Source organism: Galendromus occidentalis, unplaced genomic scaffold, assembly GCF_000255335.2.
Source record: "Galendromus occidentalis unplaced genomic scaffold, Mocc_1.1 scf7180000076951, whole genome shotgun sequence".
Taxonomy (NCBI): Eukaryota; Metazoa; Arthropoda; class Arachnida; order Mesostigmata; family Phytoseiidae; genus Galendromus; species Galendromus occidentalis.
In genome coordinates this window covers 866,691-888,464 of record NW_003804940.1, presented here as the reverse complement: position 1 = coordinate 888,464, position 21,774 = coordinate 866,691, and the positions used below count along the sequence as shown (strand labels likewise).

Here is a 21,774-nt window from a genome sequence, read left to right as displayed (position 1 = left end):
GTATGAAGTCCCTGTTGAAGACATCTCTAACACAACAACCACCTCCATCCCTCCCTGTGAGGGCTAAGCGAGTGAGCAAGCAAGCTTGTCGCGCGATCGCCTCACTTTAGCGCTCCGAGACTCAGAACGCCTTAGCTGTCAGAAGTGAACGCCCGGCGGACGAAACTGAGGACAGCTTATAGAACGTAATGTAACGTTTCGAATATCATCTATGATCATTATTATTCAAATTACTGCGATTATTCCTATCGATCGACCGATATCATCTCGACAATTATGAATTTTTACATTCAGATATGTACGTAGCGTAAAAAGCGAGCGAGCAAGCAACCCAACACAGCAACTTCATACGATTAGTTCATCAAAAACAACGGGACGGCTGATAAGATCACGCTAAAGCGACCAGATTCATGACCGATCCTCCCAATTATTGATCGCTTCGCTTCGCTAGCGACGTCGCAACATTTTTGGACATTTGAAAGCGTAGGAGAGCCGAATGAATTTTATCTTGACAATATTACTATTACTACGACAACAACAACAATAACTATAACAACCATTATTTTTATTTACTTTTGTCATCGAGCGACACATTAAGACAACTTAGGCACGGAGGAGAACGAAATGCGCTTCGGAAGAAGAAGGCAAACATATTATAGTTATATACATATATAAATATATATATTATCATACATACTACATATATTATATAATTATTATGGCTAGAAAGACTATTTTATTCTGTACACAAGACTCTCTGCAGCCGTTGTCTAGACTGTCGGGCAATTTGTTTTCTTTTTTTTCTCCCTCGATCGACTTCGCATCGTCCTCGTCTCCGAATTCGGTTATCATTCATAGGTTGATTGATTGATTGCTCGATAGTTTCATCGATTCATCGATTTGATGTCCGATCCGCGCGGATCCATTAGTCCGAGTCCTCTCCGTTTTAGACTCAGCCCATCGTTGAAAATAGTCTCTTCTTCAGAGACGATCTGACTTCGTTCAATGATGAACACGGTCGATTTTGATAACGAGAACGACGATGAAGACAATGATGCTGATTCTGGTGTTTACGAGGACGGTCATGATGATCGAAATACATGACGTACGACTCGCCCGATTGTTTCATTATCTAATAATTATTCCTAATTATTTGTTACTTTTTCCCTCTCATCACCGCATGAACTTTATGCGACGATTAGCTTGACGAAAATCGTAGAGGAGGCTATTGGAATCATTATTATTTTGTTGATCGTGAGATAAGGACCCAAACGTAAAACCACACCAAAAGCAGTGGCAAAAACAGAAATTTCCCAAATTGAAATCGCCTACACGCGCGTCAACCGTTACATTTGTACAGAATTTGTATTCAGTTCTCCCCCCCCAACTTTCACGGAAGGTGGTTCTAAGATCGGAACGCCGCAAATGCAGCGATATAACCTCTCGACTCAGACTACCGGAATTCAGCACGAAAAACTATTTCCGGTCTCCCTGATTTCTGTGGTCAAATCTCTCGATAATCGAGGGTCTCAAACCTCGGATGATCATCGCGGAATTCCGGAAGTCCTAAGGACGGGCAGAATCGCTTGCTTTGTATAGAATACACAGCAACCTCTCCATTTACTTCATCAACACAGCAGCAACTGATAGGTAAAAACTTCGGTCCACAGATGAAGAGAAAGTTCTCCTGGTAGTTAGAGCGGACTACAACCTATGAGACCGGCTCAAGCGCCGTCATTAATCGAACCCACTTGAATAATCACTGACTCCCGACTGCCGAGCGACGATTACATGCGACTGTTCTCGATGATTGTTGATCAGCGTTAGATCGCTGAAAGTCCCTCCAAAACCAAATATGTTACATTTGAACACATTCTATCTCCTGTGGAAATTCCGCGAACCCGTTGAATTTTCTCGCGCAACGCTCGCGTTCATCCTGTCGAAACCGTGTGAGGTGAAAATCTCTCAAGTGATGTCGTTGTAATCGTAGAGAGACATGCCGAAACTTGTGCTCCTCTCGCTACCAATTTGCTTTGCTCCAAGCTCTCCGGACAAAAAGAAGAATGTGGCTCTAGGGCTCGAAGAGTCCCCCAAAAGTATTTCATTCGCCTGCGATTGATGGGCTCGAAAACCCTCCTCACTCCTCACTCACGAAGTGAGATGAGCTCAACGGACTTCACGGAGTACTTTGACCTGCAGCCGGGATTTTTCTGGGGATGCCGACCTCCTCCTACAATTCAGCGATTCGCGTCCCGGACCGGAGTTTCCCCATCCGGGAACGTAACAGACGTTGATGCAGATATGATACCTCTAATTGCTATGCTACCAGGATGATTCGGACCTGTTCATCCGTTTCTGATCCGAAGTGGGCCCGGTCTTTTTTTTTCCAATTTTATCCCAAGAGAGATAGCTTCAGATGAGCGAATGTATTGATCGGGATCGTGGTCGAACGTTCTTCAGTCAGAGCCTGTGATCCGATTTAGCTTAGGCGTCGGGTCGTTGTTGACAGCATAGAAAACGGCCTCGACAAACAACTTTCAAAAAATACATAACGTCTCGACCTCTTGTCCAGGCATTTCTAGTTTTGATTTCGATGCTACGAACGAGTTGTTATGATACTTCGACCATGGTCTTCAGAACACGATGAATGTGATAAACCAAACAACATTTTCACCAACGGAGCTGTCAACGAGTCGTTGGCGGATGGAACGATGATGGTGATGAAGACGACGATTACCATAACGACAATAACGTGTTAAGCAGGGAGACGGAGACGTGACACTTGGTACCGAAGTCCACGAATGAGGAAAAACAAATCCGGTCTCTTCTTAGAGATTTTGTATTTCCGTCGTGTAGATCGATTCCGGTAGATCGAACCGCACGTTCAATCCCAGCAGCATGTGTTGTGTTCATTTGAGTCGTTCGCAGGAGAACGATTATTATTACCGACACATCTGCCATTCTCCAAGTTGCTTTGAGAACACGTACTAAGTGTGATGAAAGGCACGTTGACCACGATGACATCAATGGTGGAAATTTTCGAATGAACGAACCATCAATCACTTCGTAACCGCTTGTTTGAATACAAAACTGAGATGAAAAATGATGACGACTTCGACACCAGGTTGCTTTCTTCATAATGTAAATATGACAAAATAAACGACATTGTTGAACTTCAAGAAAAATTGTTCGCTCATTTCTGATCGGTGAGACATGACTCTTATCCTTTGTAATCTCGGACTTGACTAGAATCTCAGTCAGGCACAGGAAGGGGAGACTTCCGACCCGTGTTCTCCCGAAACAGCTGCGACATTCCTCTTATTGAGGGCGAATCCTCTCTCTCTCTCTGAGACCGATCTCGGAGAAATACATGGAAACGTGGGGCTCGATGGACACGAGAAGCTCTCGACGAGTATGCTTCTCCGCTTGTCTTTTGTTGGTTCGAGATCGGGATCTGTGGCTACAGACCAAATAAATATCCACCCATACGATTTCTGGAACTTCTTCGTTTATTCTGTCTCCTGGGAAGTCTAAAAAGGCCAATTTTTATGTACACGTTTCACGGTCAATACTGGAACCAGTTCTCAAGATTATTACATCGCAGCGGGCCTAGGACCAGGGTGACCAGGATTAACCGCCGAAACCGTAGAGGGTGCGACCTTGTCTCTTCAGGGCATACACCACGTCCATGGCTGTCACGGTCTTCCTTTTGGCGTGCTCGGTGTATGTGACCGCGTCACGGATCACGTTCTCGAGGAATACTTTCAGCACTCCGCGGGTTTCTTCGTAAATCAGACCCGAGATACGCTTGACACCTCCACGGCGAGCGAGACGTCGGATGGCGGGTTTCGTGATACCTGGAAACGGGAACCCTCGATCGATCAGAGTGAGCTTCGTTACGTAGATATCGGCGCGCTGAGATCGCGGAATCGAAGATCAAATTTCGTCGATATGAATCGGTTCTCTCCTGAAATCATGCCGTCGGACTGCGGAAGTTCCCGAGGCATTGTATTTTCTCGCCTTACGAACTCGTCATATAGCCTTAACATGCAGCTCAGCGGACAACGGGCAGTCCACTCCAAGGCTCGGGTAGTGGAAATCCGTAATATCCAGCTCCCTTGGCACTCGAGAACGCATCGGTTTCTTTCGACTTATGGGTCCACGCATTGTTCGCGGAAAGTCGTCGGTTCGACAATTTTGGTGCGTCAATGAATTACTGAATCAGGGTTCGCCGACTCCAGTGCACAAAACCACACAAACCTTGAATGTTATCACGCAGAACTTTCCTGTGACGCTTGGCGCCTCCCTTTCCAAGACCTTTTCCTCCTTTTCCGCGTCCAGACATGTTTTGATTCTATTTCAGTCGGATTGCTTCTCTCAAAGCGAGACGATCACGGTGCTTGGTTCTACTGCATATTCAGGACAATATGGCTGACGACGACGGAAGGTCCAGCTGGAGGGAGAGGGTCGGCGAAGGTATCAAAAGCAGCGCCAACGTCAAGACTTTTCCCCGAAAGATCGATCTCGATTGCCTATTCCGGTTCCAGATCTCATTATTGCCCTCAGCTATACCGTGGCATCGCTATGACTCCGAGTTATCATCCGCCACCTTGATGCCTTCGTCGGCAATCATCGCGAATTCCGATTCCGATGCGGGGGCCCGTAGAGCGAGCAGGGCGGTCTTTTTCAAATGCCGCCGGCCATGGCGGGCTTTTCGAAAGCCAAATCGAACAACATAACAGTGCGCGCTCGCTCGCTTGCCACTCGTGGAGAGGGTTGCTGTAGCGCCAGAGCGTCTCTCCGCAGACCACTATCGGAGGTGTCTCTCGAGAAAGCTCTCCATTCCTGGACGCCGGACTCGAAATGTTTTCTTCTTTGAACTCGGTAATTGCTGACCTAGAATAGATAGATTATTCACTTGACGGATCCAATACGGCAGCAGGGCGTGGTGGTCGGTCCAGACCGTATCCGCGCGCTCTATGGCTGTTCGCCTTATTGGGGAGTGTCTGTTCTCGGCTGCTCACTGGCAGGTCAGGCACCGTCGTGCTCGTCGTCTCTTAATTGGGCGATGGTGCTGGGCCATGAACCCTCCTCCGCAGCACGTCACGGCAGACGTTCTCAAAGTGGACCACACGACAAGGAGTTCGGCGCACGGCGACGAATCCAGATCCACTCATTTATTGTGAGCACACACTGTGAGCGGAGAGAACACACAGCGCGGCTGTTCGCGCACTCCTTGTCTATTCGGTTCGTCACGCGGCGCGGGATCCATCTGTGAAAAATGTTCGCTGCGTTCAGCCTAAAGGTTTGCCATCATTATCGAATGACACTTGTTGAAGTGATCATTCAGCTAATTAATCAGTGTCGACAAGATCTCGCTCCGTATTCATTGCGCTGATTCTAGAGCGTGTCGTCTAGCCAAAACTGCGAGGAATGTCCTCGATCCCCCTGCGACCGCTTGGTCTAGACTCTACCGGGAGTTTCCGGAGAGGTGCTTTCATTTGTTTTCTTCCCAGCCGTGCCGGCCTGAGCGGAAACACCCGTCGCGGCTTACGGAAATTTTCACTCAGTCTAACATCTCGAAACGATTCGAGAGGAGCAGAGACTGCTCCTGGAAGATCTCGAGTGCTTTATCTACTCAGGTGTTTGATTACTTTAGGAAACTTCCAACCGACTGTTTGTCGAGACGGTCCAGCTTTCTCGTGTCAGCAATTCGGTCAGTTGCGGAACTTCATGATAAATGATCCCCTTGAACCGTTCGGAAGAGATTCCCGATGCAAAGCTCCGGGAGTATCAATCGAGAAGCTTGGATTGTTCTTCCTGGTCGAAAAAAGGGCTGTTCCCCGCGAGGTCTCTTCCCTGCTTGCAGTGACTTCTCGCGTGACGGACCTCAGCACATCGTTCGGGAAAGTCGATGTCTCGCTCCGAAATTAGTACCGTCTCGTAGTGATCTAGGCGGCGTACGCCTCCTATTCCTCCCTCATATCCCGTAACCACTGAGATTATGTACGGCAGAGCTGCTCTATGCCGGGAGATCTTCGGATCGATACTCTATGCGCGACTGGGATTCGAGCCTTTCGCGACTGATTTTCGAGGGTTTCATCTCGCTCCTGAGACGAGATGAAACCCTACGCATCGAATCCATGCCTCATTCCGCATAATCGGTTTTAAGACCTGTTTGATGAGGGTGGCAAATTATATATGGACCTTGACGAGCAAGCCTTGGGAAGCGGCTTGATCGTATCTGCCTCTTGATTCTGAATTTTAGATCCGATGATGATCCGGAGAGAAATCGATACCTATCCTTGAAGAGCAGAATCAGATCCGGATCCCGAACTCAAACACGGGTGCGCTCCGGGCACCGCTCCTGTAGCGAGCGATCGGAATAACCGAGGGAGCTCAAGCTCGATAGGACCGGGAGTTTCTCCAGGAGCCTGTCCCGCTCCTATGCGAAACGCCGACTCGAGTCGGGACTTCGAGAACCGGATGTTTGCGGAACGCAGTCACCGGGAAAATGACTCTACTCACTTGAGCTCGAGATCGTACATACAACCACGGATTCTGGCAGTATGAAGAGACTCGAAATAGCTTGAATCCGCTGGGTTGATTCCTTTTCGAGCGATACACAGCAGTTTTTTCCGACTTCGTCAAAATGATTCAAATTTTTGTTCCAGCCGACGACACCGTCGACCGGCAGTTTCTCTCAACACCTGCACTCGGGCTATTTCATGCAAACCCTCAGGTGCTGGCAGCAGAGCAACACAGAATTGCATCCCGAGAACCTGATGTGGCCTCTGTTTGTCACCGACTCCCCCGATGGCATAGAAACCGTGCCGAGCATGCCAGGCGTCTACCGTTACGGCGTTAACAAGTGAGTGTAATTTTCTTGAGTTTTTCAGAAGCCTCAGACGTAAGCAATCTTCGAGAGGATCGTAGGACTTCGTCTCGAAGAAAGACGAAGAAATGGAAGGCTCTGCTGAGTGAGCTCTAATAAGCTTCAGATAAAGTCGGCTCAAATCTATGTCTCTCGGGTATTCAAAGCGGATATGTGGCGTTTGGTTCCGAGAACGAAAAACTACCCCTGGAGAGAACATCCGAGGCACCCGAGGAGTATCTATGGCTATACCCTTCGGTCCCACAAGTGTGTTCCCTTGGAAATTCGAGCTCCGCGAACGGAAATTCGGCGGGAAGCAGCAATGAGATTGGGAGCAGACGGAGGCTCAGAAATAGTAATCTCGAAAAGGTTCTCCTACGCGCTAGTCGCAGCAGCTCCCGACTCGGCGAATCGATTCCTGTGCGAAGATGGAAGCTTATACGCTCTGAAGTATCTTCAAGGCTCCAACGCCTGTCATTTCTCTCTTATCCCTGGTCGACTAGGGTATCGACGAGACGTCGCGCTCGCTTACGAGAAACTTGGTCTCGGGAATACTGTGTTCGCTCTCCGTCGCTGTCACAAAAACAAGGCGATGTTCCTCGGAGGAAGATTGAGTAAGGCAAGTGAAGTGAGTTCTTCGCTTCTTCGGAGCCCTCTGCTCTTGGCCGTTGTGTTGTTCTCCCCTGTTGCTAACTTATTGTTGCTCTCAATCTCCCTCAATTGCTTGTCCTGCAACGAAAGATTTAGCTGGATACTCGACTAGAAGGATGTTTCCGAAAGTAACTAATGAAACAGGCGCCGGGAAGAGACTTCCCGGAGGGCTCAACACGTTCGGCTGCCATAGGTCCCCAGCTTCACAAAAGTTACGATCGTGAGGGGAAACCCTTAGATGTGCGAACTCGAGATTTGGTTCCATATTTTCGGGGAGAGCGGATGGACTCATCTGAGCTATAGTAAATTGCGAAACAGTCGACTTCTCCTAAGAGATCTAGACAAGAAAGCGCATTCTCTGCGAAGCGCGCTCGAATGGGCTGGATGATAGTCTGGATGATACCAAACCGTTCACGTAACTCAGAGTGTTCCTAGGGCGAGGAGGCGGGGTGGAAGAGGTCCGCTCCTGAGGCCACCGTGAGTAGGTTCGCAGCGGAAGTGGTTCACGAGGTTGAAAGTCGGTTGTCGCAATGTTCTACCGCTGTTATCTCTGAGAGAACGAAGAGACGACCTTGACGCTTTCCGTGGGCGAGGCTCCCCACTGCGATGTCATGGGGAACCACCGGCTGAGCAAAGAGAAAGAGCCCTGGTGGTCGCTGTCGCCGTCAGCCGACCACGAAAACTGTCTCTGCAAATTAATGGCGACTGGACACAGCGCTGAAGTATCGTGCGGCCTCCACTTCCAGCGAGTCAAGGCTTTCCCGTCGAGTCGTTATGCGTGGGCGTCCATTGTGTATTCCTGGCTTTTGTGATTTCCTTCAGCGTATCCGGGAGAGGGCTGAGGTACGCTCGGCAGAATCCGACCGACTAACCAACCGACTCACCGACGACCAAGAGTCCAGGAAGGGGACGAAGGTAGCCAGCTATGTCGGGGAAATAAGTAGGGGTGTTAGGGGCTCGTGTTCGTTGAATGAACGGACGCCACTCCACCTTCGAATTCGACCATCGATCGATCGTTCGTTCCGCGAGGCCGCAAAAGTTCGCCTCTCTGCGATTCTAAAAATCGACAGGGTCACTCACGAGTTGCCGGCGAAGTCACCTATATATATTTGCCAGGTCGAATCCTCTCCGATCTCAGGCTGGATGACTCCTTCGCGGGGCTGGGAAATCACTCGAGCATCTGGAAACTACCCAATCTCCTCCAGCGCCGTGGAGCGCTCTAAGAGATCCTATAGGACGCCGCGCCGTCGGGACTGCTGATGCACATACAATATCGTCAACCACTTGACATCACATAACTCGTCCGAGCTCATCGAGAATGCCCCACAGAGCAAGCGCAGAGAGAAAACGGACCCAGACGCAGTATAACCCAATATTGTTGTCGAGCTCATGTCGCCCAAGGGAGTCGGATATCGGTACGAAGCCAATTATTTGATCTTTCCTGTATGCGGGCCGGGCCGCGGCTCTCGGCCGAAGTCACGGGTGTGGCGGAACACGGAGGTCTTCAACGACACCTCGGGGACTAAACTCGAGAGCTCTCGCATTCGGCTCGGAAAAGGAGTATCATTGCGATGCTCCTGTCTTTTCTGGAGCAACGATCGGCGTCGCGATTGTTCGCGGAACTTTGTTTCAATCGATTGGCTATTATATGGCGTACAAACACGCGTTCTTGCGTACCTGAATACATTCAATAGGGGTAAGCATTGACTGACGATCGATCGCTATGCATTGTAAGCCGCATTTCGATTTTCCCTCTTTGCTGCGCGTCGTAACCTCCAATTGATCCGATCTCCCGTCAAAGGGGTTCTCATCTCTTGAGCCCGATGCGTTCCTATTGAGGAAAGCCCCATTGAAGGTTCCGATAGCTCGACGATTCCCTGACTATTCTGTGCCCAGCTTTTCCTAGGACATCGGATTTGTTCTGATGCTTTTATGCCGGGAAAATTCGAGGCAGGGTTCAACGTCTGCGATGGGAGCGACCTTCGATATAATTGAGTTTATACCAGATGAGTGGAGCGGCGAGGCATCCGATCCGGATGAGCCCTTACCCCGATCAGATACGTTAGGTCTGATTGACTTGTCGATATAAACTGCGGAAAAGTCTCGTCTCCCGATGGGGCAACGAGCGACCACAGCGGCGGGAACCGAAAGAGAAAGCGCTCCTTCACGTCGATGACAGGCTTGAAACTCCGATAAGAGGTGTATTATTAAACCGAGATATTTGCCTATCGGGCGTCGACCATCGTGACGGGTGGCATAGAAGGATGGAGACAGAGGAAATGTTTGCTTTGTCGCAGGCTATCACAGGGAACTTTGAAACGAAGAATTCCCCAGGGTTTATTTATCTCAGCTATCTGAGTGATAGATTCGGGACCACTCTCAACACCATCCGGCAGGGAGCGCAGCTTTCGAAACTGTGGATGCATGAGGTTTTTCTCCAAAGCCGCTTCTATTTCAGGATCGCTGACGCCATCAGGCCGGTCTATGAATTGGGCTTGAAGTCTGTTCTCCTGTTTGGAGTTATTTCGGAAGGAAAAGATCTCGAAGCTTCGGTTAGCTCGGACCCTGATCGCAATCCCGTACACGGGGCCATTCGTGTAATCAGATCATCATTTCCCGACCTGGTTGTGACATGCGATGTTTGTCTGTGTGCCTATACGTCGCACGGTCATTGCGGAATTCTCAACCAGCAAGGAATCATCGATATGGAAAAAAGTGACCAGAGACTTGCGCAAATGGCTCTGAGCTTCGCCAGAGCGGGGGCCCACGTGGTGGCCCCGAGCGACATGATGGTAAAGTAGAAATCTCTCATTATAGCCTACCGATATCGCTTGCTAAATATATCGACCTCGTGCAGCGCTACTCCCAGTCGTAGACGCAGGCGGATATCGGAGGAATCCGACAATTCCGAATGAGCATAATCTAATCTCAAGCTCCTGAGAGAAAAAAGAACGCGTTCTAACTTCTGTTTATCTTCCTTTCTCGGGTCGAATAGGACGGCCGGATCCTGGCAATAAAAGATGCCTTATTTAAGGCCCACCTCGGGAATACGGTTTCTGTTCTCTCGTATTCCGCCAAATTCGCCTCCTGCTTCTACGGACCTTTCCGAGACGCGGCGAAAAGCGCACCCTGTATGGGAGACCGCAAATGCTATCAGCTACCACCTGGTGCCAACGGGCTCGCGATGCGAGCCGTGCAAAGAGATATTGAACAGGGTACGTGAATTCCTCGGAATGTGCAGGAAAGCCGTCTAGGGCGTTGCTCGCAATCGCTTTGGATGATCCTCAGAAAGTTATACGTAGCTGGACTCCACTATCCAATCTTCTCCATGAAATAGGAATGTTCCCCCAATTCCCGCCCGCGACAGAATTTTTCACGAACTTGAACGGAGCCTCGATCTTACAGGTGCCGATATGATAATGGTGAAACCAGGAATGCCTTATCTGGACCTCATTCGTCAGCTGAAGGACAAGTTCCCCAACTACCCGATGTTTGCTTATCAAGTTTCCGGCGAGTTCGCTATGCTGTACCACGCTGCGCGGAACGGTGCGCTCGATCTCCGGAGTTCTGTGCTTGAAAGTATGACGAGCTTCCGAAGAGCGGGAACCGACGTCATCATCACCTACTTCACCCCTGAGATCCTGAAGTGGCTTAAAGAGTCTGAATAGCTGAAGGCTCCGCCGTCATTGACTGTAACGCCTGTAGAACGATGGGAAAGCTAGATTGTGCGACTCGACCGACGAGACTTTCGGGAGACGCTGCACCCGGCCGGGAGTGTAGACATCGCATCGCGCCGTGTGCATTAACGATTTTTACACCAAACATTTAGGCCGTAATTTTCCACGTCGCATGAATGTGAAATCGATCCGTGGCATTGTGAGGAGGAACCTATTGCAGATGGCTTATGGTTTAGGAATTCGTGTGATGGATCGTCTGACGATTGACTATTTGAGTGAATGTATTAGAGTGATCTTTATAGGACATTGGATTCGGAGATCCGGACTACGCCTGCGATCCAGAGGTTGTTCGCCGGAGAGCGAGTGGTAATGGTTTACTATATACACAGAACATTTTTCATATACACACGTACTATATGGAACTGTGTCTCACACATATTCCGTAGAAAACTTCCCTCTGGAGGGCATGTCTCCGCAGGGAGTTCATGGGGGTAGGCGATCGATATCCCCCGATTGTTTGTATCCATGGAACCACTTCACAAGTTCCACGGGATTCGATAGAAAATCTCGTGGAAGCTGTGAACTTCATCCGTTGTTTAGCTTCCCCGATCCCGCTCTGATGTCTCTAGTTGCGTGAGGGCAACGCGTGGTGCGATTTGACATGGAATTATGAATCAACATAATGCGAACTGGAGCAGCTTCGCGGACGCCTGGGTGTGGCTCAGGTCGAGATCGTGATCGGGAGGATCAGAAATGCTATTCCAACGCCTGCAATACTAACAATAAGCTAGATATTCCGGTCTCCTCAACATCGACTGAATAAGACGCTATCAAGCAGTTGGAGAGGAACAAGCGCCGAGATGAGGGGGGAATCGAAATCGTAGCCGCGGATGCAGCTCGTTGGGAATGTATAATCTAGGTATCGAATCAAAAGTTCCTCCAGATGCAGCGGTTGAAGATTTATCCCCGATTCGTATTCGGGGGGCACCACGAGAAAACTTCGTCCCAAGTAGTCTCATTCTCTTTTCTCGCAGCCCGCCTCCCGCAACCGATAATGAACTTCCCTCTCGGGCACGCGCGAACTTCGGACGGGTAGGGAGGCTCAGTCCTTATAAGAGGTAGGATCGATCGAATGAACAGTCAACCAAAGGGTACGCTACGTATTATCTGCATTATTCGGCCGAATTCATGGCCAAAGAGAGTTCGGACGCGCAAGGCAGCATCGCGGCTCGGTGAGCGAGGGGCTTTCCCTTCCAATCCCGCCCAATCTACGTATCTTATCCCGGAGGCGCCGTTCATTCCACTCGGAGACCTCCCTCCCTCAGTTGAACTGCTCGCAGACTTCGCCCTAGTCTCAGCAGATTGGTATCGACCGAGCACACACATATCGGTGGTAGAATCGAATGCATTTTGTACTCTTTCCAAGACGTTCGATCGATAGCATTTAGAAATGTCGAGATCGGTGGATAACTGCTGTGTTCCAAGAGCTTTAGATGATCCGCGAAGTCGAAATCTTCGGGATCACTCGAACTGACTACGTGACGCGATTCCTCGGTCCATGTATCTCTGAAATCGTATCCATCGAAGCGACGATGCGACCTAATCCTAATTGGAGTCATGTAAGAACACCGGCCGAGAAACACTGAAGAAATAAACAGTCGAATCGTCACAAGCAACTCATGACGGAAGCTCACTCTATTCCAAATCGATGGCTTCGGTCCCGTGCGACGTGCGATCCTTTCAGGAACCTGACTTGATGGACTTTAGTTGGTCTGTTCTCTCTGCTGAGGCTGCGGAGGACGGGGACTGGATCAAGGATCGCCCGTCCACCCGCCTCTGGTCCGCTATCATATCGGACATGTCCACCGTATTCAGCCGTGAGATCGATAGCCAAAAGATATCGTTGACTGATAGGAGCAATCCGTCACGATTGAGAAAATCGTTTTCATCGGAAGACAACGCTTCCAACTATACGATGAGCACTTTCGAAGAGGTTGTGCTGCGCTTGATAGGACAAGCGAATTCCCTGTGGGTCGAGCTTGCGCCATCCAACTCTCTGGACTCTGGCGAAGCTCTTTCGAGCAATGTGGCGGCTCTCCAGATACTGAACCGAGCTCTGGCGCTCACCCATCGAAAGCTACGGAAAATACGTGCGCGACAGAAGCTAGGTGAGCCGGACCGTTGGAACAGCCTCTTCACGTATTCGATGTCGTGGGAGTTAATTAGGGGCCTGCACAGTACACGACATTCCTTCACACCATTCGACGCCGATAAAAGCGGGAACGCTCTGGAATCCGTTTTGAGATCTGAAACTTATACTTTGCTCATCGGGGACAATGGTCAAGGGAAAACCTTGATGGCCCGGTACATCACGATGAAGCTCTTCCGTCCGACAGTTTACGTCGATTGCCGCCAATCGGCCAATTCTTCGGAACTAGCGAATCTACTTTCTGAGTTGTCAAAAACCATCATCGTACTAGATGAGCCTAATAGCGGGACTATCGGCTTCGTCGAGGACCTCATGTCGAGATTCCCTTCAACGAATTCGTTTCTTGTGATAAGTCCGCCCGGGAATCTTTGTTTGGCGAGTCTCCCGATGCGAATGACTGAGATTCATTTGGACAAACCTTCCGAGTCCGAAATATGGCGGATACGTCAGCGTTTCGCGGCGAGCTTCCGCAGCTCCTACTTGGACCTTCCGGCGTGCGAGGAGAAGAACAGGGAAGTCGTCGTCAAGAACGTACAGAGGTTCATACTGCAGTCGATGGCAACGCTCGGAAAAAGACAGACAATGGATCGTCACGACCCTGTGAATACGACACATGGTGAGGAGAAATTCGCGAAGCCTTGAACGGATGGTATTGAGGAAGACTAATCGTGCTTGGGAATGAATTGACGGATTTAACAGGCGACAACAGCTCTCATCATTGAGACGCCCGCCACAAGCGACTCGAGCTCGCTCGTGTGAACTTTGCTGCGCTTCTTGATTTTCTCATTTCCCCCTCGTGATCATTCAAATAATCTCCTCCTCTGTCGCAATCGAGATCTTCTGGTGGATTGATCACGGGAGAACTTGTGCTTGGAACGCGTAGCAGCGTGGGCAGCATAAGGGGGAGTGTCTGAGTAACTCCGGAGCAGAGGGGATTTCATGCGTTGGTATGAGTCAGAGACACTTGAGAAATTAGGTTCTTTGCAACCGGAGGCGTTGAGGAGATCTACCAAGGTCGTCGGAGGCACTTCCCCTCTGCTTCCGTGAGCTTCGCTTCGCTATTCGGCGTCCCAAGGCTTGGAATGTTCGTCAGAAACTCCGGAATCCGGACCCATCGTGAGAAGGGGGCAGACATTTTTTATACATTTCCTCGAGCAGAAACCACATCCCCTCCCAATCGAATCGTGATTGGATAGTTGTCCCCCAGGACGAGCGTCTGGTAAGAATCGAAGCTGGTGTTTATTATATTTCCTAAAATTATACCTCCATTATATTTCCTATTATAGCCGAGAAGAGCAAGTACATACCTACTCATATTTCTCCGTTGGCAATCCGAACTCTCGCGTAGTCGCCAGCGATAACTCCCCTGTCCGGACGAGTTTGGGACGAGAATGCTTCCGGAAGTATGCGGACAAATCTCTCTGCGAGGCTGCCAGCTCGCGACCATCGCCGGAGCGGCCATTGGAATCGATGACTCTTTTTAGCGGAACAATCTTGCGATAAATTATCGCAAGTTTAGTTTCCAGTTCACGCTGTGTCTGCCGTCTATGCACCCGCTGCTGACGCGAGTGCAGACGCTCCGTCAGTGTCTTTCCCGTCCTCCTCCCGTTGTTTCACTTCTTGACCACAGAAGCCGATAATTCCTGCTGCTTCGCCCTGCTGACAGCGGCAAGCGAGTTTCCCGAGGAGCGTGTAGGATGTCAGCTGCTCCCCAACAGAATCAAGTCAGACTGACCGGTTTGTCTATCGGTAACGAACCAAGGAACTCGACTACATTTGCCGCCGTTGAAAGCGAATTGCTCGCAAGCGGGAGGTGCTCTTCTGTATGAGAGTCCACTCGGTATCTCGTCTGAACATGCTCAGGCACGCCTCGTTCTTATCATCCATCCATTGGTCTTCCGTCCGCGTCGATAATTAAGCCGCGGCAGCAGCAGAAACGATGAACGAAGGGTCGGACGAACGCTCAGAGAGAGTACACATACTCACACGAGTTCCCTCGATTTCATGGCCGCCGCCGCCCTCCCGTGCTGTCGGTGAGGGCACGCGCATCGGCATACAAACCAGATCATCCGCACAGCTGAACGTTGCGCTTGACGTCAGGCAAGCCGAGGGCGACAGCCAGGAAGACGATCGAGCATGACCTCGATGCTTCTGTTGCGGATACAGAAGCGAGACGGAGGAGACGGACGACTCTGAGAAACGCCGTCGACACCGTTCGTTCTCCGACAAGACCGTCGGGGATGAGATTCTCACGGATGGAGAAACCCGCGAGAATACCGAAACTATCGCTGCCGATGCCACTGTTTCCTTCAAACATCTTCGAGGCCAGGGACATCGGATGACCATGCCTTCCTCCAACGACGTTCGTTGAGCCCGCACGGAGACGTGGCCTCGCGCAGCGGGTCGAGCGATAGATCCATCAGCGGGTCGGTCAATTCGTCAGTTCATCAATCAATGAATTTAGTTCTAGCGACGCGACGGAATCCTCCTCGATGACACGCTCCAGCGAGCACCTTTTGAATGGGCGCCGCTGGGAGAGACTAGTGGGCGAACTTCTCATCCAGCCGAACCAGGCAAGCAGAAGCTAAGAAGCACATCCCGAACAAAGAAATAAAAAAATAAGAGGCGCCGAAGGTAGAAGTGCAGTGGCGCAAGCGAGACGGCGGGGCCAACGATGATCGCGGAGCGGAGAACGAAAGGCTTCGGGAGTACTGCCGAAGCAGAAGCGAGAGGGACCGAAAATATAAGAAGATATCACTTCTCTATTTTCTCTTAATTCTCACTGAATGGCCGACTTCCATCGCATGGCAAGCTTCCCATCCACTAGCTCCGACGGTCCTCTTCTTTTGAAGGAGACGACGCCGAGGGTATGAGTTCTGCATCCGCTCTATTAGACCAAAATGGATGACGAGCTGAAAAAAAACCTTACCGGCACAAGTAAAGTTTCTACCGCGCTATATCGTTCCCTTTAGTGTCTCCTCTCTCGCGTCTTTGCTTCCGACCGATATCGCTATTGCAGCTCAGCTGCCATAGAACGAACGGGGGATCGCGGGACCATGATGGTAGCACTTAGGGACAGGGAACACCAGGAGAAGGAGGCCAGGAGAAATGCTGCTTGGCTCGTTTGCTTCATGGTGTTCGTCTCTTTTTTGAAGTTTGTGATTCGCCTCATTTGAGTCGAGTATGCCGTTTCTGAAGTGAACTCCGATCCAGGCCGAGATTCTCCGCTCCCGCTGGAACCCCTTCACCTCACTGATGTCTTTTTCCTCTCTTCGCAGCATCACCACCAGGAATTTCGGAAAATATCTGTTGAAGCTGTCATTGCATGGAAGTTTCACTCCGGATCTGATATTCGGGAACTTGGTGCAGGTTTGTGACGGTGCCGAGGGTGATATCGAAACCCGCTCGACTTCCAAATGCGCAAAAAACACTGAATTCATGATTTCGATTCTCTCCGGAGCCGCAAATCGCTGAGAATCGATGGAGGAGTCGAGGGCGCAACCGGGGGTTCATACATATTCGTCTCCCATTCGCAGTGTATGGGAAGTTGAGACCCGCGAAGAGGCTTCCGAATGTCCCCTCTCTCCACCCATCTCCCTTGTCTCAGGCGTCTCGCTCAGTGACCAAGGATCCACCGAGTTGTGTCTGGAATCCTCCCGAAGCATCTGCAAGGGAAGGCCAGCATAAGAAGAGTTGACAAATGAGACCTCACGGATGTTTCCCCACGTCTTCCAATGTTTTCTCTATCGAACTAAAGGTGGCTGCAGTGAAAGTGCTCGTCTGCCCCCAGAGCTTCGACCGGGCGCGGAGCCGACTCCGAACGATTCTGTCCCGCCTCTACTTTGCGAGCTGATGTTCGATGTTGGATGGCTCCGCGCCTTCTTTGAAAGCCGTAATCTTTACAGCCTTCCCACTCCACTCTGAGTCCTGCTCCTCCTCCTTATCCATGGTCGAACCCCTGTTCCCCGTCCGCGGTCCGTGAGGTTCTACCGCGATCGTAGCATTCGGAGCACTCGAAACGTCAACGGTCGTGAAGCGAACCCTATCGTAGATGAATGCGTTGTATGAAAACGGAGGAAACTAGAGTACGCCATTCGATATCGTTCCTGTTGCGCCCAGTCTTCGGTTTCTATCCGGTAGCGTACCCCGTACGTCGGGACGTATATCACAAGCAGACTTGGAAGAACATGCAAGAAATGCGGTGAACTTATGCGCGACAGTTTATAGCCTCCTCTTTACGACGCTTCATTTTTTTTTATGAAGCTGATGGTGGCCCTCGGAAAAACTGACTTCATTGTGCTCTTGCATGAAGCCAACGCTCCGCTGACTTGACAATCATCGTCAGGTAAGTGGATCTGCCTCAACCCACGGAAATAACAACCAATGTATCGTCCCGTGGAGAATATGATGATAGGAACAGTCAAATAGACGACCGAATGACGGGAAGACAGCAGACACACTCAGCAGAAGCCAGTAAATAGCGAGAATGACAATGATAGAAGAGAGAAGCTGCCGACGTCGGATCGCAGAGAGTGGATTCCTTCGAGGCTCTAGGGAACGCTGATGAAGCCTTGATTTAGATTCAAACCAAATCCGCCCGCCCGGCGCGGCTTCAAGCCGAAAGAGGAGCTCCGGTTCTCATTGAGTGTTCCTTTCATTCGACAAAGCCAAGTTAACCATGCGCTTGGCTTGCTTCGCATGCCGACCGACTGGCCGCCTGCCTGCCAGCCCGTACGGCCTTCTTCGCCGTCGTCTCTGTCTCGTCTCGAATCGGAACTCTCCCCGGGAAAAACGAATCGAGCAAAAACTTGCCAACAAACAACGGGCTCCGGACCGAGCGACCCACCACGAGAATGTATTCACTTCGAACGCAACCGCTGTTCCGACAAAATCATTTGCGCATTCGATGGATCTCGCCCCGGAGCTCGTCCTCCTCACGGTTATATCTTGTTCGCTTCTTCTTATTCGGAGTGAATTAATTCCCACTTAGCGTACGAATCGAAATCTATTGAAGTCGGCATGCGAACGCGGATTCGAAAACTCCGCTGAGGAATCCACGAATTGAAACTTTTCAATCCCGGTCGACGGCAGTCCGAATGGAATATACGGAGCAGGATCAGCTCAGACAGAGGAATCGAGGGGGGGGTTCAGGCTCCGGCGTTCGGAATCCCAATCAACACTATGGAAGCGGGCTCCTGCGACGGTTTCATTCGCTGTGAGCGGATTTGATCTCCGGAGGAGCTTCGCTACCTCGAAAGCGTGCTCGAGCATTCCCCATTGGAATACGAAATCATTCCCAAGGAATAGTCGAAGAGCAGAACGCTCGCCAGAAGGGTGTCTCCATCGAACTCACGTGACGGAGTCGGGACCTCACTCGTATCGAGTTCCAAACCATCCGCTCATCGTGGTCTCTATTCACGAACATTCTGTTGAATCGTGATCAGCCGGGATATTCTTCAACATGCTTCTGGTGCCACTCAGATTGTCTGCAGTATGCAGGATTATCGACGACGTAGTCGTTGAGAGGCGCGCGAGACATATGTTTTTCGGGCGTTGGCATCTTTTTACGAGAATCGTTGGCTCTAGCTGGAGCACCACTTGCCACCAATGCAGCGGCGAGATCACTGCGGCCACGAGCGGGACTCGCCGCAAACGAGAGTAGAGGGAACAAGCTCTCGTTCAGCGACAAAATGATATTTGACGCTCGTTCGGCATCGGTTCGTATCGCGTCCGCCTTTATGTTTATAGCCGCAGCTTCCCTCTGAGATTGGAGTATGTTCTCCCTTTTTCCATTCCTCGCCCAGCGAGCCCACGCAGGAAGCCAACGTGAATCTGCCTCTCTAGTAGTGCACTTCACCCGTGGAACTACTCTCGGAACGCCTTCTTTTCCCCGCGAGGTCGAGGGACGAAGATGGAAAGAAGGGAAAAAGGAAGAAACTAAGAAGACGATGACGAAGACGAGACGTTGCAATGCGAAGGCTATGCTGCTGGTGCGAGAAGTGAATTGCCAGCCAATGTCAAAGGCGGTGGGGAAGGAGAGGGGTTTTTAGACTCCTTCGTTCGCCTGGCCGTTCGGCTGCCGACCGGCGCGGGCGGGCGGCTTGCGGCCAACGCCGCGTCACTGCGAGAGAGGACGCATTCAAGAGAGACTTCTGCCGACGTACCCTTTTCCCCCTTATCTCTCCTGTGTCATTTTCTTCCTCTTCCTCTGAGTGAGGGAGGAGACTCATTGCTCGCAGCGAGCCCTTCTCGCCCCTCGGCGTGGGAGAAGAGCAGATTTTTTCCGCGCTCCCTACCGTTGCGAACTCCAAGTGTACGGTGAATGAGACATGGCTAATGCTTCTCTTCAAAGTTCGGCCGACTGCACGTCCGGCGTGCCCGTACGGCTGAGCGTTTGCTCAGAGGCTACGCAGCCAGACGATGAGCCAATCCACGATCCGCACTGCTCTTCTGAAGCGAAACACAGCAAGAGTTCAGCGATCGGGACCGCGAGCGAGCGATACGCACTCTGGGCGAATGAACGAAGATGCGTGCTGTCGAGATGTTGGAGTTTAGTCTGGTGATGAGCGATTGTGACGGACAAGAGCCGGATGCACAAACCCACCACGGTGGATGGACGGGCGTATGGACGGGCGTGCGGACGGACGGACGGACGGACGGACGACCGAGCGATTCCTTAGCGCAGTATAGCGAGCTGCGTGAAAGCTCCCGAGCCGTCACAACGACTGGAGGATCGAAGCGGAGCCCCGTCGTGGCCGTCGTTGCTATCCAGGCTTCTTCAGCGAAGAAAAGGGAGGGATTCCGCGTGTATCGTCGCGGTCTAAATCGGAAACGGGATCTCACAGGTCGGCTATCTCTATTGTCCCACCGCCGATTCGTCGAGGTTCTTTTGGGCAAACCGGATTTTCTCCCCTCTGATACAAGATCAGATCGAGTGAGAGAAAGATTGCAACGTCAGATCGTCCGACACGGATGCCGCGCCAGCGGCTTGCGACCGACAGGCCCACTCAATTGAGATTTTACACGGTGGTTTTAGGAGTAGATTTGCGCTTGTTGCAGATGAGAGCTTGAGCCTAGGGTCCGTTGGAGAGCGAACGGACTTTATGATTATTATCGACTCGAACGCTTCGTCGAAGTCATCGGATAAACGTATGCGCGGATTAATAAATCAATTGAGTTTCCTCCAATCGGTCGTTCGGATCGAACGACGATGGCGACTTACCTAGGATGAAGTTGCCGCCGATAGCGCGGATATTCATTCATCCATCTATTCATCCACTCGATCCGTCGAGCTGTCCAGGTCGTGAGAGTCAGCTATAAGCTCGATAATAGCCACCTGGTGGCTTGTGGAAGCCTTGCGTGCGAAAGGATGCATCACGTCCGCGGTGATATTGTTCACCTTTTCGCCGACACTCAAGCGGTACCTAAACACGTTCCTTTGTGCCGTCTCGCCCCATTTCCTCAGCGATCGCGTTCGGCGACTAGAAAGAGAAAACTGTCGATAAGAGCTTTTCGAATGAGATCGAGCGGCCCTAACTGGCACAATTATCGCCATTTCAGGCTCGTTTCGCTTTATCTCGGTCGGAATCGCTGGTCCGTGCTGAATGATCACGTGTTATTCTTCGCGATCCCGAATCTCGCTGCTCTTGCCGTGATCGACCGCGCTCTCCTTCCTTGGGCGGTGGAATCGTCACGGTGTATAGAGTTTAAGATTTCCTGCTTCAGAATAACTCCGCGTGGATCGAGAGAGCAAATCTCAACCGAGAACTTCAAAGAGAGAACGGCGATAAAAGTTCCGCGGGAGCACTCGGTGCCCTCGGCTCTCATTCAATTGCAGCGTTGATTGCTTCCGATGGAAGTGCTGCGGCGCGCGCAGTGTCAATCCGTAAGAGCTGGAGCGCTGAATGCTCTCGAATACTGCTGGGCCTCACCTCCGTGCGGAGGCCGACCTGCTCGACTACCTGACTCGCCGTGCATCTCCTGCGGTTGTTCGAAGGGGCAATCTCCGTTCCTCCTTCATCCACTTCCGCTTCCGGTTAACTTGACGGAGGGAAATTCAAGCGGACGCTTTAACAGTCACTCCCGAGCAAGAAAGTACGCGGCAAGCTGTCACTTTCGAAGGAGCGAAAAGAAAATGATTTATCAATGACCGACAATCGATTGACTGACTGCGCGGCTCCGCACTCATCGAGCTATCAACAAAGGGAATGGAGTTCAATACGACGCGACGCGCTCATCTTTTTAATTACATCAGCTGAGACTTTATTGCTGGACGATGCTTTCGTCTTTCTCGGAGCCTCCTTTCATTCGGCAATCACTCGACGTGTCGACAAAAGAGCCCATTGATCACCGGCTTGAAGAAT

At 50.9% G+C, this 21,774-nt stretch overlaps 2 protein-coding genes across 2 annotated transcripts; one reads left to right on the top strand and one right to left on the bottom strand.

Moving 5' to 3' along the window:
• Window positions 1-3,491: 3,491 nt before the first annotated feature.
• LOC100897621 (histone H4) lies at window positions 3,492-4,461 on the bottom strand. Its single transcript, XM_003740467.2, has 2 exons — window positions 4,261-4,461; window positions 3,492-3,857 (listed from the first exon to the last, which is right to left on the bottom strand). The coding sequence occupies exons 1-2, from the start codon at window positions 4,343-4,345 to the stop codon at window positions 3,631-3,633; spliced, it is 312 nt and encodes a 103-aa protein (XP_003740515.1). The 5' UTR covers window positions 4,346-4,461; the 3' UTR covers window positions 3,492-3,630.
• Window positions 4,462-4,825: 364 nt separating this feature from the next.
• Pbgs (Porphobilinogen synthase) lies at window positions 4,826-11,540 on the top strand. Its single transcript, XM_003740466.2, has 5 exons — window positions 4,826-4,884; window positions 6,675-6,871; window positions 9,984-10,317; window positions 10,521-10,740; window positions 10,931-11,540. The coding sequence occupies exons 1-5, from the start codon at window positions 4,864-4,866 to the stop codon at window positions 11,191-11,193; spliced, it is 1,035 nt and encodes a 344-aa protein (XP_003740514.1). The 5' UTR covers window positions 4,826-4,863; the 3' UTR covers window positions 11,194-11,540.
• Window positions 11,541-21,774: the final 10,234 nt, after the last annotated feature.